This window comes from Sinocyclocheilus anshuiensis, unplaced genomic scaffold (genome assembly GCF_001515605.1).
Source record: "Sinocyclocheilus anshuiensis isolate Anshui unplaced genomic scaffold, SAMN03320099.WGS_v1.1 scaffold102, whole genome shotgun sequence".
NCBI lineage: Eukaryota > Metazoa > Chordata > Actinopteri > Cypriniformes > Cyprinidae > Sinocyclocheilus > Sinocyclocheilus anshuiensis.
This window is the reverse complement of record NW_015542330.1, coordinates 434,066-449,811: the sequence shown is the minus strand read 5'-3', so window position 1 is coordinate 449,811 and position 15,746 is coordinate 434,066. Positions and strand designations below refer to the sequence as shown.

General features: G+C 35.1%; 1 protein-coding gene across 6 annotated transcripts in view; it reads right to left on the bottom strand.

Annotated features, from left to right (window-relative positions):
- Positions 1 to 5,844: 5,844 nt before the first annotated feature.
- Positions 5,845 to 15,746, bottom strand: part of LOC107690982 (anion exchange protein 2-like) — a 49,326-nt gene continuing 39,424 nt past the window's right edge. For all 6 annotated transcript variants that reach the window (XM_016489425.1, XM_016489430.1, XM_016489429.1 and 3 more), the window contains 13 exons: positions 15,492 to 15,597; positions 15,002 to 15,186; positions 14,666 to 14,882; positions 13,906 to 14,112; positions 12,816 to 12,964; positions 12,490 to 12,684; positions 12,165 to 12,410; positions 11,961 to 12,050; positions 11,262 to 11,428; positions 10,703 to 10,956; positions 10,007 to 10,176; positions 9,658 to 9,831; positions 5,845 to 7,994 (listed from right to left, as the gene is read on the bottom strand). In XM_016489425.1, the coding sequence (XP_016344911.1) occupies positions 7,914 to 7,994; positions 9,658 to 9,831; positions 10,007 to 10,176; positions 10,703 to 10,956; positions 11,262 to 11,428; positions 11,961 to 12,050; positions 12,165 to 12,410; positions 12,490 to 12,684; positions 12,816 to 12,964; positions 13,906 to 14,112; positions 14,666 to 14,882; positions 15,002 to 15,186; positions 15,492 to 15,597 (2,241 nt within the window). In that variant the 3' untranslated portion in view covers positions 5,845 to 7,913. The remainder of the gene's footprint in view (positions 7,995 to 9,657; positions 9,832 to 10,006; positions 10,177 to 10,702; positions 10,957 to 11,261; positions 11,429 to 11,960; positions 12,051 to 12,164; positions 12,411 to 12,489; positions 12,685 to 12,815; positions 12,965 to 13,905; positions 14,113 to 14,665; positions 14,883 to 15,001; positions 15,187 to 15,491; positions 15,598 to 15,746) is intronic.

The window sequence follows — 15,746 nt, the reverse complement described above, 5'->3', positions numbered from 1 at the left end:
TCGGTGAGAGCGGGTTTATGCACACAGCTCACATAGGGTTTGGGTTCTGCCTCAATCGCTCCAGCGTAGGCCTTATAGCAGACGGCACAGTCTATCAGAGGCTTGAGGAAAAAAATAAGTAGTGGTTTAATTATATTCCATGTTTTGCCATGATTTCCAACATATGGTACAATAGCAAGCACTTATGGCATTGCATACATGTTAAATGAAAGCGCACTTGTTTGAGCAATGCTCAGCCTCAAGCTGTATTCGGTAATTATACAAGTATGTGCAGAGGTGGAGCAAAGTATTTTCTGTTACTTTGGGCGATGTAAACTTCACTTACCCGATCATTCCTGAACGCACATGTGGTTGTATCTGCGTTCTCAGTTCCTCTTTTGCACTTGGTGGCTTTCAGATTAAAGTTATGGTAGATGTAGACAACATCAAACCCTGCCTATAAAAAGATATCCATCCAATAAACAGAACAAACACCAGGGTTATTAACATTAACTAAAACTAAAAGCATAAAACAAAATCATTATTTCAAATAAAATACAAAGAAACGGAAATAAAATATAAAAATGTTATTTTAGCTAGTTGTCAAGGAAACATTTCTCTTTTTCATTTAGTTTAAGTTGTTACAAAAAAAACTGAATTAGAAACAAACTGATACAAAAAAAGGCCAGTTTGATCAGATTTAGCAAGCAAAACTTATACACAATATACATACTCCATACACAATAAATATTTTAGAAATCATGAAGAAAAAATCTATTATATTTTTAAATATTTACAACATTATCTGTAAATTAATTACATTACAATTATTAATATATTTTAAACAAAAATATATATGTAAAATGTATTATAAAAATAGTTGGTAAATATTAAAAAAAGGAAAAATAATAACTATTTTTAGAAAAAGGTTTTTTAGGTAGATCTGACATATCTTTTCGCATTTAACACGGCATTTCTCAGCACTTCCATGGTTATGATTTTTTTGGAAGAAAAAAATTATGTAGGCCTATTATGATTTCGAAAGGAAAGGAAAGGAAAGGAAAGGAAAGGAAAGAAAAAAAGAAAAGAAAATAAAAGAAAATAAAAGAAAAGAAAAGAAAAGAAAAGAAAAGAAAAGAAAAGAAAAAAAATAAATAAACTTGGTCAGACCGAGTCCAATCTCGGAGAAAACAGTCTGAGAGAAAAGATAAACAAGAAACAGAGAAAGTCTTACCTCAATTTGTGACTGCTGAATGGTTTTAAAGAAGAGAAAATGATGCTGGACGCCTTCGTGAGCGTTGACGTTTTGCTCGGCGAGCTCCACTCCTTTCTTGACGGAGTCTGGGAGTTTGCTGAAGGAGCTTTGAGCCTCGGCGGAGCTCAGTGAGACTCCGGCAGCGAGCAGCAGAGCTAACGGCAGCAGAGGCATCTTCAACCAGTCTGAGCACGAGCTCCCGCTGCAGGCGCTCATAAACCGCCTCATTCCAGGAAGTCTGGATTGTTTTTGTGCCGTTGTTGGGTAAATGTGAATAATACGGCTGTTAGTGAGGTAAAAGGACTAGTTTGATTTTATTTGCTAACTAGGTTCAGTTTCAGGTATAAAATGATTAAAATAATAAACAAATCTGCTTTATTTAAAATAGGCCTACTGCTAAACCAGCTGCACTGTGCACATTAAAAATAAAAAATAAAATAAAAACACATAATTTGACCTAAATGGGCCTTAGTTCTCTTTCACAAATGCTCACCATTTTAAATAATTGTAATTAATATTATCAGATTAAACATGTTCACATGTTCAAAAACGAAATAAAAACGTCTTAACCTCAAAAGTGCTACTCTATGATCAGATTTAGGCCCGTTCACACCTAACAACTATAAAGCTTTATTATGTATAATATAATATAATTATTTATAGCTTTGAGAATAGCGAAGTTCACACCACAACTATAACGATATTTTTGGAATCAACTTCAGAACTTTTCCCACCTGATGAACGATACAAAATATTGACCAATCAGAATCAACCTGATTTTAAAGAGCTCGAGCATTTAAAGCGGCAGCTACAAAATGGCATAGCGCATATGATAAACAGAACGCTATCATACTGTACATTGTCGAGAACGATATGTATAACGACTGTTATAGTTGCCTTTATAGTGAGCCTTTACTCCATTTACTTCGATTTAATTCTTTATTGCAGGTCTGAACACGTCTAGACAACATACAAACCTGGCCAAATACAACGTAACGCGGTTAAAACAAAAACAAATATATGATAGACAGAATACAGCTGTTAGTGAGGTAAAAGGCTACCTTAACTTTCCAATAGTACATAAGAACGATACTATTGAACCATTTATTATTTGTAAAATATTGTATTGCACTGATAAATTAAGCACTTTATTGTATAGTGTAATATGCATTTATTTATTTATTCATTCATTCATATTTAAAAAGGAGTTAAGGGACTTCTAGAGAACTCTGCTTTGTTGTGTGGAAAATAGCTGTTCTTTCCCAGGGCAAACATTGAACTCTTATGCAACACATCCCCTGTTGATTTAATATATAAAATGTGACCCCAACTGTGCAATGCTCTCTTTAGTTCTTGACAATCAGATAAATGTGATGCAAGAATTGATTTGGCGAAGAACAGACATGCTAAAACATGCTGTGTTTGAGATCGTGAAGCCAGTAGATTCCAGAACATCAGATTTCAAATGACGTTTCTCCTCCAACTGTTCTCTAGGATCTGGTGGATGCCACAGGAGTCGGGGTCAGATGGCCAAAACCCACACGGAAACAGCCAATCTCTCTCTCTCTCTTGCTTTCCTTGTGTTCAAACAATAACACAAAGATTATGCTGACAGCAAGAGTCACTTCTACACACAGCTCAAACTTTGTACATCTTGAAATCTTTCACCCAGAAATTAATTTAGTTGAAAATACTAGTAACTCTTCCTCAGGCAATCCAATATGTAGATGAGTTTGTTTCTTCATCAGAACAGATTTGGAGAAATGTAGCATTACATCACTTGCTCACCAATGGATCCTCTGCAGTGAATGGGTGCCGTCAGAATGAGAGCCTAAACAGCTGATAAAAACATCACAATAATCCACAAGTAGTCCACATGACTCCTATTTGAAGTCAAAAAACACCTTAATGATGCAATTGTTTATTACAAAACACAGCTTTTCACTTCAAAAGATGTTAATTGATGGAGTGGTATGGATTACTTGTCAATTATTGTGATGTTTTTATCAACTGTTTAGGCTCTCATTCTGACGGCACCCATTCACTGCAGAGGATCCATTGGCGAGCAAGTGATGTAATGCTACATTTCTCCAAATCTGTTCTGATGAAGAAACAAACTCGTCTAAATATTGAATGGCCTGAGGGTAAGCACATTTTCAGCAAATTTTTTAGTTTTGGATTAGCTATTCTTTTAAATATATTGGGCAAAATATTTGCAAAAATGGACATCGTAATGGTCAAGTGTTTTTTACAGGTAAGGCAATGAGAATCCATCATCAAAATGAAGAATATGAAGAGGGAATACCTTTGAAAGCAATCGTCGATGCATACAGTTTAAATAAGGTTTAGGCTTATCATTAATTTCTCCTGCAGAGATTTTGTAGCAGATCACACAGTCAACAACAGGCTGGAAGAATATGGAAATTACGCCAGTAAGTATAAGGAAATGCCACTTTATTGCCACTTTATACTGTAGATCTTAATATTTCCATCAATATAATGCAAGTATATTGTCAGTATTAAACCTAATAATACTTTGCATGATAGTGTATATTGCATCAGCAGCAAAAATACTTTCTAATTTCAGCTATTTACTTAGTATTTATCAGTTACAGTTGAAAAGTTTGGGGTTAGTAATATATATTTTATTCAGCAAAGATGCATTAAACTGACTGTAAAGACACTCAACAGATTTCAATTTCAAATAAATGCTGTTCTTTTAAACTTTCGATTCAAAGATTCCTGAAAAGCAAAAATGTATCCTGGCTTCCACAAAAATATGAAGCAGCACAACTGTTTTCAGCATTGATAACAATAAAAAATGTTTATAGAGCAGCAAATCAGCATATTAGAATGATTTCTGACGGATCATGTGACACTGTAGACTGGAGTAATGATGTTGAAAATTCAGCTTTGCATCACAGGAATAAATTACTTCATTAAATACATTACTATTATTTTAAATAATAATAGTAGTTCACAGTATTACCATTTTTACTGTATTTTGGATCAAATAAATGCAGCCTTGGTGGACATGCGATACTTCAAAAATTTGACTGACCCCAAACTTTTGAATAGTAGTGTATTTAACTGTATTATCATTTGCAAATGCAACATAAAATACATATTGTCTTTTAAAGCACCCATTTAATACGTGTTTGGAAAATGACTTATTTTATGTTGACATGCAACTGTAAGAACAAATGAAAACAGCTGATATTCATATTCTAACTTTCTTTGGTTGTTTGAAATGCATATTTGCTTTAAATTCACATATGAATCACACTTACCCGATCATTCCTGAATCCACATGTGGTTGCATCTGCGTTCTCGGTACCTCTTTTGCACTCGGTGGCTTTCAGATAAAAGTTATGGTAGATGTATTTGACATCAAATCCTGCCTATAGAGATGATAGAAATTCATCTAAATGTATATAGAACTTTTCCACATGTCCACACAACATTGCAACTCACTTCTGTCCTCTTTGTTGTTGGGTCCCAGGAGATTTTCATGTGTGATTTCTGACCTAAAAATGAACTTGTGGCAGCAGGAGTCTTTGGAATTTCTGACCTGCTCTTCAGGATGTGTTACCCAACAAAAATCTACATGTGATTGTGTTAGTAAAACAATTATCATTTCTTCTGCCATGAAATATTGTTTAGTACCACAAAAATAAAAACGAACTAGATAGATAGAGATAGATTTCAGAAAAGAGAATAAAATTAGAACAAGAATGGATTTACCTCAATTTCTGCCTGATGAATAGATTTAAAGAAGAGATAATGGTTCTTGATGCTGTGATGGTCATTGAACATGTGTAAAGACAGCTCCACTCCTCTCTTGTAGATATCTGGGAGTTTGCTGAAGGACTCTTGTGCTTGACTTTGTGAGACTCCAGCAGAGAGCAGCACGATCCACAGCAGCACAGCCATCTTTAACACGTCTGAACTTAACAACAACTGCAAATGTCTGCTTACCCAAAAACCAGGTTAAACATTCTCTAAAACCGTCTCTGTTCATGTGGAGCCCTGGCATGATGTGTACAAATCAGGGACTAAATAAGAACACTGCCACAAGCAGAAATATAGTTATTTATTGTCTTGAAATTCAGCTGTAGTTATGAGCTCCCCCCCCCCCGTTTTATTTGATCAAAAATACAGTAGAAATAAGCACAATTTAAAATAACTATTTTAAAATATTGTAAAATATAATTTATTCCTGTGATCAAAGCTGAATTTTCAGCATCATTACTCCAGTCTTCAGTGTCACATGATTCTTAAAAAAATCATTTTAATATGCTGATTTGTTGCTTAAGAAGCATTTCTTATTATCATCAATGTTGAAAACAGTTGTGCTGATTAATATTTGTGTAGAAACAGCAATACATTTTGAATAGAATGTTAAACAAAGTTCAAAAGATCAGGATTTATTTGAAATAGAAATCTTTTGTAACAACCTAAATGCCTTTGTTGACACTTTTTAACAATTTAATGCATCCTTCCAAAATGATTATTATTAAAGTAAGCTTTGCTACACAGTATCAGTGGAAAAAATTACAATTTAAATTGAAGTTAAAAAAGACAATTAAAAAAAAGATATGAATATACAATTTAAATAGAAAAATCAACTTTATTTGCAATATTTGGAATTTGCTGTAAATACTGCATTATGTACAGAGGAACATTTAATAATCAAATATCCAATAACCAAACAAGTAAAAACAATATGCATAAAAATGCACACAGATGGTAAAAATTACCCTCCTTTGCTAAGCACACCAGGTCATACTTGTAACTAATATCAGCAAAAGTTAAAATGACCACAATGTTCCAGCATTAACCTTCAGTCTTAAACCCCGCAAAGCATCCATAAATACCATCTACAAACAAGTGCTGCTGAGCATCCACACTGTAGCAACAGAACGCAAGCATATTCCTGCCTGCATTCACACACAACGTCAAAGTGCTGCTCTACGATCAGGTTTCCCAGAGTTCTCTGGTTCTAAACGTGTCTAGACATGTCATGCAAACCTGGAACCAGTCGCTGAACACGGGCAGAGGGAATGTCAAAGATAAACAACGGTGACAAAGTACAATGTGCTGATGGTCCTGATGTACTAAACGACAACACGGACAACATTTTATAAAAATATTCTTGATCCAGTCACGTTGTACGCTCAAATAATGACATCAAATTTCCTAGTCGAATAAAAAATAACATCTACATGATTTATTTTTGAGCTCACTCTTCATATGTCATTAGTTAGCACATACATAATCTAAAGCAATATAAAACTAACATACTATCTTCCTATAATTAAAAGATCCTAACACATCCGATTCTGGAATCATAATCTGGAATGTAAATAAGAAGTAAAGCACTTGTTTTGTAGTTTAAAGCACAATGCCTCCAGAGATAAAAAACAAAAAAACAAATGTGAAATGCTACTAAAATAACAAACATAACCATAACTGTAACCAAATAGTTAAAGTTGTTGTTTTTATTCCTATTGGTTTGTGTGCACAAAATATTCCAAGTGAAAGTGTGCTGAATTGAATCTTATTAGTGCATATTCCCTGTCTAACTGACTGTAGGGATCCAAAAATATTGTAAGTGGATAATAAGTGGGATATTAGTGAATGATGGGGAAAAAAGTTAGTGATATTAGTCAGGAATTCTGTGGCAAAATCCCTCATGAACTTGCATAAATAATACGGTTCCCATAAAACAAATAAATAATTAGTAAGTAAATCAAAATCTACATTGCGTGTTTGCTGAGAACTGGTGCTGAAATAAAATAACAGGCTTTTAGTGTTAATTCAACGTTAAATGTAGAAAGACTTCAGAAATGTGGTAGAAAATACCAGTTTATCAGGTCAACATATTTAGTTCTAATAAATTAATTAACTATGACGAACTACAATTTTGGGATCATCTGTAGGGACACACTTTTTCTTTTTCTTAAAATGGGACTCCAAACTAGGTCACTAGTGCATCGATCCGAGCTAAAACACATCTTAAAATCCCTCAAGACCATTTACTACCAAATTCATCCTCATCCTTCATGAGTCATTTGCATGTAACAGTCAATATAAAATATACAGCAACTGCACATCTAGAGTTATTATGAGAGTTTAGGGTTTCATGTGACTTTCATGCATTATAAAAAAGAAAACACCTGTTTAGACAGAATTTTGAAAGAGAAAAAAAAAGTCATGATCGGATGGCAACAAAAGAAAAAATACTGTCGATTGTGTGAATTAATGTATGCTGGGTCATAAATCAGAAAATAAGGCAGTAAAACTATTAAAAGCACAGACGTACATACAATTTCAGATGAAATGGACCTTGGCAATCTTTCTTGATCATGAATATTCACTAAAAACTTCATATAATATTGCATGGGCCCTGAATGGTGCTAGGAACGTACCATAAGGTACATTCGTTTTCCTCATAGGCGACAAATATGCTTGTTTAAGGCTAAACGGTGTGATAGCAGCTCTCTAATACAAATGAAATGAGTCTCTGGAAATGCCGGGTGGACATAATGCACTATTCTCACCTCTACAGCATGTCGAGACTCGCTGTGCGATTTGGTTTAGCAAAAGCAACTGTCCTATTGGCCAATAGTGTGACTGACAGGAAGACAGGCGAGAGACGGACAGCTGCGGTCGTGGCTCAGACTGGCATGTGCATCTCTGTATATTCGTCGTGTCCCTCTTTCTCATCAAAAGTGGGCTCTGCATTATCAGCGTCCAACTGAGACACAGAAGAGAGATAGAAAAGCCACACAAACAGCATCAGTCAACGTGATTTTGAAAATGACCTACTTTACTTTCTTAAAGGGTTAGTTCACCCAAAAATTAAAATTCTGTCATTAATTACTCACCCTCGTGTTGTTTGAAACCTTTAAGACCTTCGTTCATCTTCGGAACACAATTTAAGATATTTTTGATGAAATCTGAGGGCTCTCTGACCCTCCCATAGACAGCAAGGTAACTACCATGTTCAAGGTCCAGAAAAGTACCAAGATGATCGACAAAGTAGTCCGTGTGACATCAATGGTTCAACTGTAAAGTTACGAAGCTACGAGAACGCAGTAGAGACGAAAATGTGGAATAAAGTCGTTATTTTTGTCGTCTTTGCGCAAAAAAGTATTCTCGTAGCTTCGTAACTTTACAGTTGAACCACTGACGTCACACGGACTACTTTGTCGACTTACGGACTTACGGGTTTCGAACAACACGAGGGTGAGTAATTAATGACCGAATTTTTATTTTTGGGTGAACTAACCCTTTAATGTATCTTTTGTGCATGATACAGCAGTGCACTATGGAAGCCCATTTCCGCCACTGAATAAAAAATAAAACTGAGTAATTGCAACATTTTCTCTCACAATTCTGACTTTTTCCTCCTCAGAACTGCATTATATAAACTCGGAATTCTGACTTTATTTTTCCTCAGAATTGCGTTATATAAATGTAATATTCGGATTTTTTTTTTCAGAATTGCGTTATATGAACTCGCAATTGCGAGTTATAAAGTCCAATTCTGAGGAAAGAAAGACTTTCTGTAATTTCCGCAATTCTTTCCGCAATTCTGACTTTATTTCTTAGAATTGCCAGTTTGCATATCGCAGTTGAGTTTTTTCCTCAGAATTGCGTGATATAAACTCACAATTGTGAGAAAAAGTCAGAATTTTTAGATTAAATTTGCAATTACCTTTTTTTAAAAAAAAATTGATTCAGTGGTGGAAATGGGTAAAGACTTGCTCCGTCTCTTTTGAGGTGGTGTCACCCCATTTTAAAATAAAATTAATATGAAAATGAATGAAAATAAAATAAAAATAAAATAACATTTTGGAAATAAAATGGGCTATGAAGGCAGTTTCATATAGATTTTAAAAGAAAGACATTATGTTAACTAAATATATCTAATTTAATTTTGGAAGTAATCTTGAATTTTACCTTTTAAAAGTTTGGGGTCGGTCAGATATTTTAAAATGTTTTTGAAAGATATCTCTTATGCTCAATAAGACTGAATTTATTTGACTAAAACACAGTAAAAACTGGAATATTGTGAAATATTACTTTAAAATAGCTGTTTTCTATTTGAATATATTTTAAAATGTAATTTATTCCTGTGATTACTCCAGTCTTTAGTGTCACATAATCCTTTAGAAATCATACTAATATGCTGATTTGCTACTCAAGAAACATTTCTTATTATTATCAATGTTACAGATACAATTTTTGTGGAAACCGTGATACATTTTTCAGATTCTTCAAAAGAACAGCAGTTATTTGAACTATAAATGTAACATTTTGTAACATTATAAATGTCTTTACTGTCTTTACAATAAAAGTATTAATTCTTCAAAAAAAAAAGATGAACATTTTTTTGTGCATGCAAAGATCCTTACACACTGCATCTCACGAGTGCTGAAGATGCGTGGTAGAAGAAACATCTTGACAGGGACAGTCATGATGAGAACAAACGGGAAAGCCAGCGATGCCACAGTAGACATGACCACCCAGAGGACAACAAGACAGACCACCTGTATGGCAGTGTACAGATGCATCCGCAGGGTCCGCACCTGAGGATCCAGTCACAGAAATTCAGTCAAGACACACAGTACAAACCAGCTCTACCTTCCATATTGTTGATTTCTGTGAAGTATCTGATACCTTTACTGCAGCATGTTACTGCCACAGTACCTTTGAACCAAAATCCTCTTTATTAATGAACAGAAAACAGACTGGGGTCCTGACCTTGCGCACGTAGGTGTGATCGGGGTGGTATTTAGGGGGCATCAGCAGCAGCAGGATCCGTTCTGTCAGCTGGATTCCATTCAGTGACATCACACCCATGTACAGGAAGATGCCAAACAGCACAGCGATGGGGATTTGACGGAGCAGATCACCGATTACTATTGAGAGACCTACAGCCAACAAAATTTGCAATTTCATAGACTTTTTCTTCATTTAATACATCTAGCAATGCATACAATAGTCATTTTACACTGATTTAATGTGCATGTAATAAAATACTATTAATCTTAAAGCAATAAGCCACAAGATTTTATGTAGGGATTTTACTAAGAGTAAAGGGTGTTTTTATCCACTTAAACTGTTAAAAATTACTGTAATGGTTGGCCTTTGACTGCTTGTCTTTCCAAAACACTAAATGTCCAATAAATAATGAAACTGCCATGCATCTTATTTGCTGGATGAAATCCAATACTTTTTTTTAATACTTTTTTTTTTTAATTCCTTCGCATTTTTGGGTTGCTCATTCCAAAAATAGTATCTGATTCCAAATTTGTATCTTGGACGCTTTTTCCGACAATTATCCTTCAATATTGTAATAATAATGAAATTATTGATTTTTTGTTTTGTTTTATTATCAGCAGTTTGTATTGATCAGGATGCATTTAAGTGCATAAACAGTAATTGTTTGAAACCCACCTACAAGTATTGCCACCAGTAACCCGGTCACCCTCTGCTCCTTGACCTCCTGGATTCGAGGTTTGTCTCCTGGAGCGACGGCTTTGCTCATTACGGTGAGGGCGTTAGCATGGGTTACAGAGCGAACAGTGGCCGCGGCCATCCATGGCAAACCGAACAGTGCGCTAGTGCCACCGAGAGTCACGATGAGCAACAGATCCAGATGGAAACCAGAACCCTTGACCAGCATTCGCTCTTTCTTACTGACTATCAACCTAGAAGGAGAGAGAGCATCTCTAATACTGCCATGATTTTATGTGTTCCATAAATCAGGGAGAAAAATGTTGTATATGTATATGAGTTACATTACAGTTATATAATTACTAGCTTTTTTTTTTTATTAAAAACCTGTAAACATTTAAACCTTTTTTCCACAAAATATCACATCATGAAAAACAAAGATTTCTTCACTGGCTCTAAAATACAGCTAAAAACACATTTTTGAGCTTAGGGCAAATGTCCTTATGTTCGAGCTCTGTAATCATCATTATGATGAGACGAAACATGGCAATGGACTCACGTTGTGATTTGTGTCTCCATAAAGATGAGGATGAAGACAAGCAGAGCCGGAAGGATGCTGGCAAACATCATCCAGATGGGGAACTGACCATCAGAGCCCAGAGGATTGACTATCCAACCTCGCTTATCAGGACTAGTCACTGAAAAACCTCGGGGTACACTCAGTTTCTGTAGGGTGCGGCAATAAAAAATAAAAAAAATAAAAAAGACAGAATACATATGTGAATAAAATGAGAAAAAAATTCAAGTCATAAAATGCTAGAAAAAGAAGAAAGAAAATGAATTAAAAATGAAGTAAACCAAAAATATAAACAAAATTAATAAATTATAAATGTGAAGCATTAAAAATAAATATGGACAATAACAAACAATTACAATAATGCAAAATAATAAAAGAAAATTAATTAAAAATAAAGTCAATCAAAAATAAAATAAAAGCAAAGAAAATATGATGAGTGTAACGTTAAAAATAATAAATAAAATAATGACAATAAGAAATAAAAGAAAATAATAATAATGAATCTCTTCAACAAACTGGCCAATTTTAGATATCCATAGCACAAATAGTGCCGGTTAATGCATTAAATTTTAATATTTAGGGTACCTAACATGAAATATAAATGAAATTAATACTATCATTTGGTTTACTTGACTTTAACTTCATCAAATCATCTGCAAATTGAAAACTATCCATTCTCACCTGTGAGTATGTGTCTCGAATGCTGTAGTCTACCAGAACCACGAGGAGAATGGCAATAGGAACTCCGAAATCTCCAATAACTCTTCTTAGCTGTAAAAAAAAAAAGAAAAAAAAAAAGACCACAATTGGTCAATTACAACTACATTTTCTTTTGTAATGTCCTAATCACTCAACATTGGGTGACTTGATCAGACAGCGTCTTACCCTGCCAGGAAAGAAGGCACTGTTTTTGAACTTGCGCAGGTAGAAGGCGATGAAGAAGGTCCCAGACATGAGCACCAAGGAAAGCAGAGCAGTATTAGGTTCACCAACCACCTTCACCGTCTCCGGTGTAGTGCTGTTTGATGCTAATGGACTTGAAGTGACATCTTCCATGCTCGAGTTGTGTGTCGAGTTGTTTGCATCAACAACCGTAGCAGAGCAGCGTCTCAGAGGATGTTCCTGGAATATCTGTGGGAAACACCAGTAGTCAAGAGGACTTCACAATCATATATGATGACAAACACGATCAAAAGATGATCCAAACTACCTTGACCAGCTTTGAGAAGGTCTCATAGATGAAAATGAGAGAGATGAGGACGGAGAAGATCTCCTGGGTGAAACGCGAGACAAATCGGACCATGAAGCTGCCCTCAAAGGCCACCATCACCACCACGATGATGATGAGCCAAAAACCGATCCAAACCCGACCTGTCAGGTACTCCATGTTATTGCCCTTACAGAACTGGAGAAGATAAGGACAGAGGAGATATTTTATATAATTATTCATTTTATATATATGAATATATATATATATATATATATATATATATATTGGTAGGGAATCTAGTTTAAGGAAGAGTATTGTAAACTCACAGAGAAGACGGCTTCTTCAAACACCAGGATTGGTCCAGAGAAGCCCACCACCAGAAGCGGCTGAGCCCCGAGCAGACAGAACAACACACCCTGAATACATGTGGCCACAATCAGCTCCGACACACCAATGAGCCCTTCAGTCTTCTCACCTGTACACACAAAACTGAATTACTGAACAGCGAGGTCGGACACATACACTATCTGGAATGCAAGCAAATGTAATCTAAAATACTTATCAGGATCAGAGTCACTGATTGTGTGTATCATGATAACCTTTTTTTTATATAACTGGCTGAAGGCATTTAAAGTAATTAAGTCAGTTCTGGAAGCAATTTACTAATTAAATTGAGAAGATCTGAAGAGATGTACACTACCTAGCCAAAAAAAAAGTTTAATTAGAGCATCTTTAGCTTTGATTACAGCGTGCATTTATCTTGACATTGTTTTGACAACTTTATGCAACATCACAACATTTATTGCCATCAAGCGTTGAATTATTTTCTGACTGAGATCTTGTATTGAGAATGGTAGAGACTGTATAAGTTAGGGTTAAAATAATTGTTGCCAAACATATAACATGTCAGAAACATTAATCACTGCAATAATGATCCAATCCTAGATTCTTCAGTATTTGCTTATTTAACAAGCAAATAAATAAAAAAAAACAATTACAGCATTTTTTTTTTGGTGGCCAGGCCAGGCAGTGTATTTTATATGGGGCAATGACTGAAAAATTCAGAAGGAAATTTCACATTTAACGTCAAAAAAAAAAAAAAATTGTTGGTGAATTTCATTTTACCACAAAGTACAAAAAATATATAATATACGATGATAATGGTCTTTTTTCAAATTAGCATAAAAATACAAATAACACCATGACATACACTTATTATGTCTGCATACATGTATATATTTTCTTTTGATGTTGGAATGCAATTTACTAACCAAATATATTTTCCTTAACAATAATTTCAATTTTAAAACACTGTAATTGATCACATGCATTTAAAATGATTATTTTATTGCATTTAAAATCTTATCAATATGTTACTGTCAGTAACAGTACAGACGAAGCGGTAGTGTAACTGACCTAGAAGACCTCCGAATGTGATGGTGGGAGAAAGAGCAGCGAAATAAATAAAGATGACAGCAGCCATGCACTGGGGGTTCAGTGCATCCTTGAAGTCACTGATGTACTTTGGGTAACGGCGCTGGGCGTCACGGATCAGCCCACCAAACAGACGGCCTGTGCGTCGTAAAGGGTCGTCTTCTAGTTTTAAGGGTGTGAGCAAGGCCTCTGATTTACACATAGAGAGAGAATATGGGGTATTATGAATATAACAGGTTGCTGGGGAAATAAACATGGAAGTTGAAAAAAATAAATAATAAATAAATGTGCGTGCACAAAAAAATTCAATTAAAAAAAGCTAGCGAAAATAACAAGGAAAAGCAAAATAAAAAATAAAAAACCCCACACAAAACAAAATGTCTACATAAAATGACAAAAGCTACACAAAAGACAAACAGAAAGACAAAATAAAAGGCAAAAAATAAACACTAATAACAAAAAAGAAAACAACACAAGACATAAAACAAGAAAAGCAAAAGAAAAACAAAAATGCTCAAAACAAAACACATAAGACGGAAAAAAACAACAACTGAAAACCACAAACAACAAAAAGACAAAAAAAACATACAAACACTAATAACAAAAAAGCAATAAAGAAAAAACAAAAAACACCACACACACAAACACAAATAAACACAAAATAACAAAAAAACACAAAGCAATAAAACAAAACCAAAATAAAAGCTGAACTGGATCTAAAGCTACACAGGTTAATGCATACCTTTCTCTTCAAGGCTCTTGGGTTCTTTGGACAATAAGGCCACCTCCTGCTCCTCTCTCTTGCGGAGCATCTCTCTTTGGAAGTGAGCGACGGACCGCAGAAGATCTTCACCGCCTAGTTCTGATGGAGGGAGAACAATACTGCAGTCCAGGAAGCCATTGATGGCATTGAGCAGGTCCTGCCGATCATCTGCCAGGTATGCAGCTTCATGAAATTGCTGGAGAGAGATGCGATCGAGTTAACACTGGATATAGGTATTATATTCTGAATTTTTGGCATGAAACAATGCATCCCCTTTGAACTTGTGCAGTGGTGACTGCCAACCGTCTTTCTCACCTTGTCGGACATGAGTGTGGAAATGGAGCGTCCGATCTGGTGGTAGTCCATGCTGGTGCTGGGAGGACCAAGCAGCACAAAAAGAAACCGAACAGGAACCGGTACCTCCAACACTGAGTCCAGTTCGACAGCTTCCTGAAGTCGAACAAATGCCATGGTGGGCTGCTCCAGGAAGTCAACACTGCCTGAAAAGACAGCAATACATTTAATTTCCTGTAGTTCTGTGAAATCATTTGTTAGCTCTGTACTAGTCATTTTAGTTCCTGATGCATCTGGTTGATTTGGAATCAAATCAGTAGTAATGTACAACCATTTCTTAACCGTTTAAACAGGATAAACCGAAATTCATATTTTTCCAGTTTATTTTTCCAAATTCCAGATTATTTAGGAGTCTTAAAGGAGTCTTATTTGAGACCTTTAGGACTGTTCCAGAATGATACAAATCCAACAGGATTCCTATAGGATTCAGAATCAGACTATAATTGCTTACCAACGAGTACCACAGTGGCTTCAGCATTTTCTGGAATTTTCTCCAGAAGCTTAAGTTCATGTTTGGATTTGGATCTGTGCATTCCTATGGGTGGAGCAGAATCTTTCTGCAAATAGTGAAAAAGAACAACAATCAGGGAAAAAAAACTGAAGATTTGAAGAGATACATTTTTTTGTTGTTGAAAATTTCACATTTAATGTCACAAAAACACATTCAATACACAAGCAGCAAAAAAATATTGTTGGTAAATTTGAC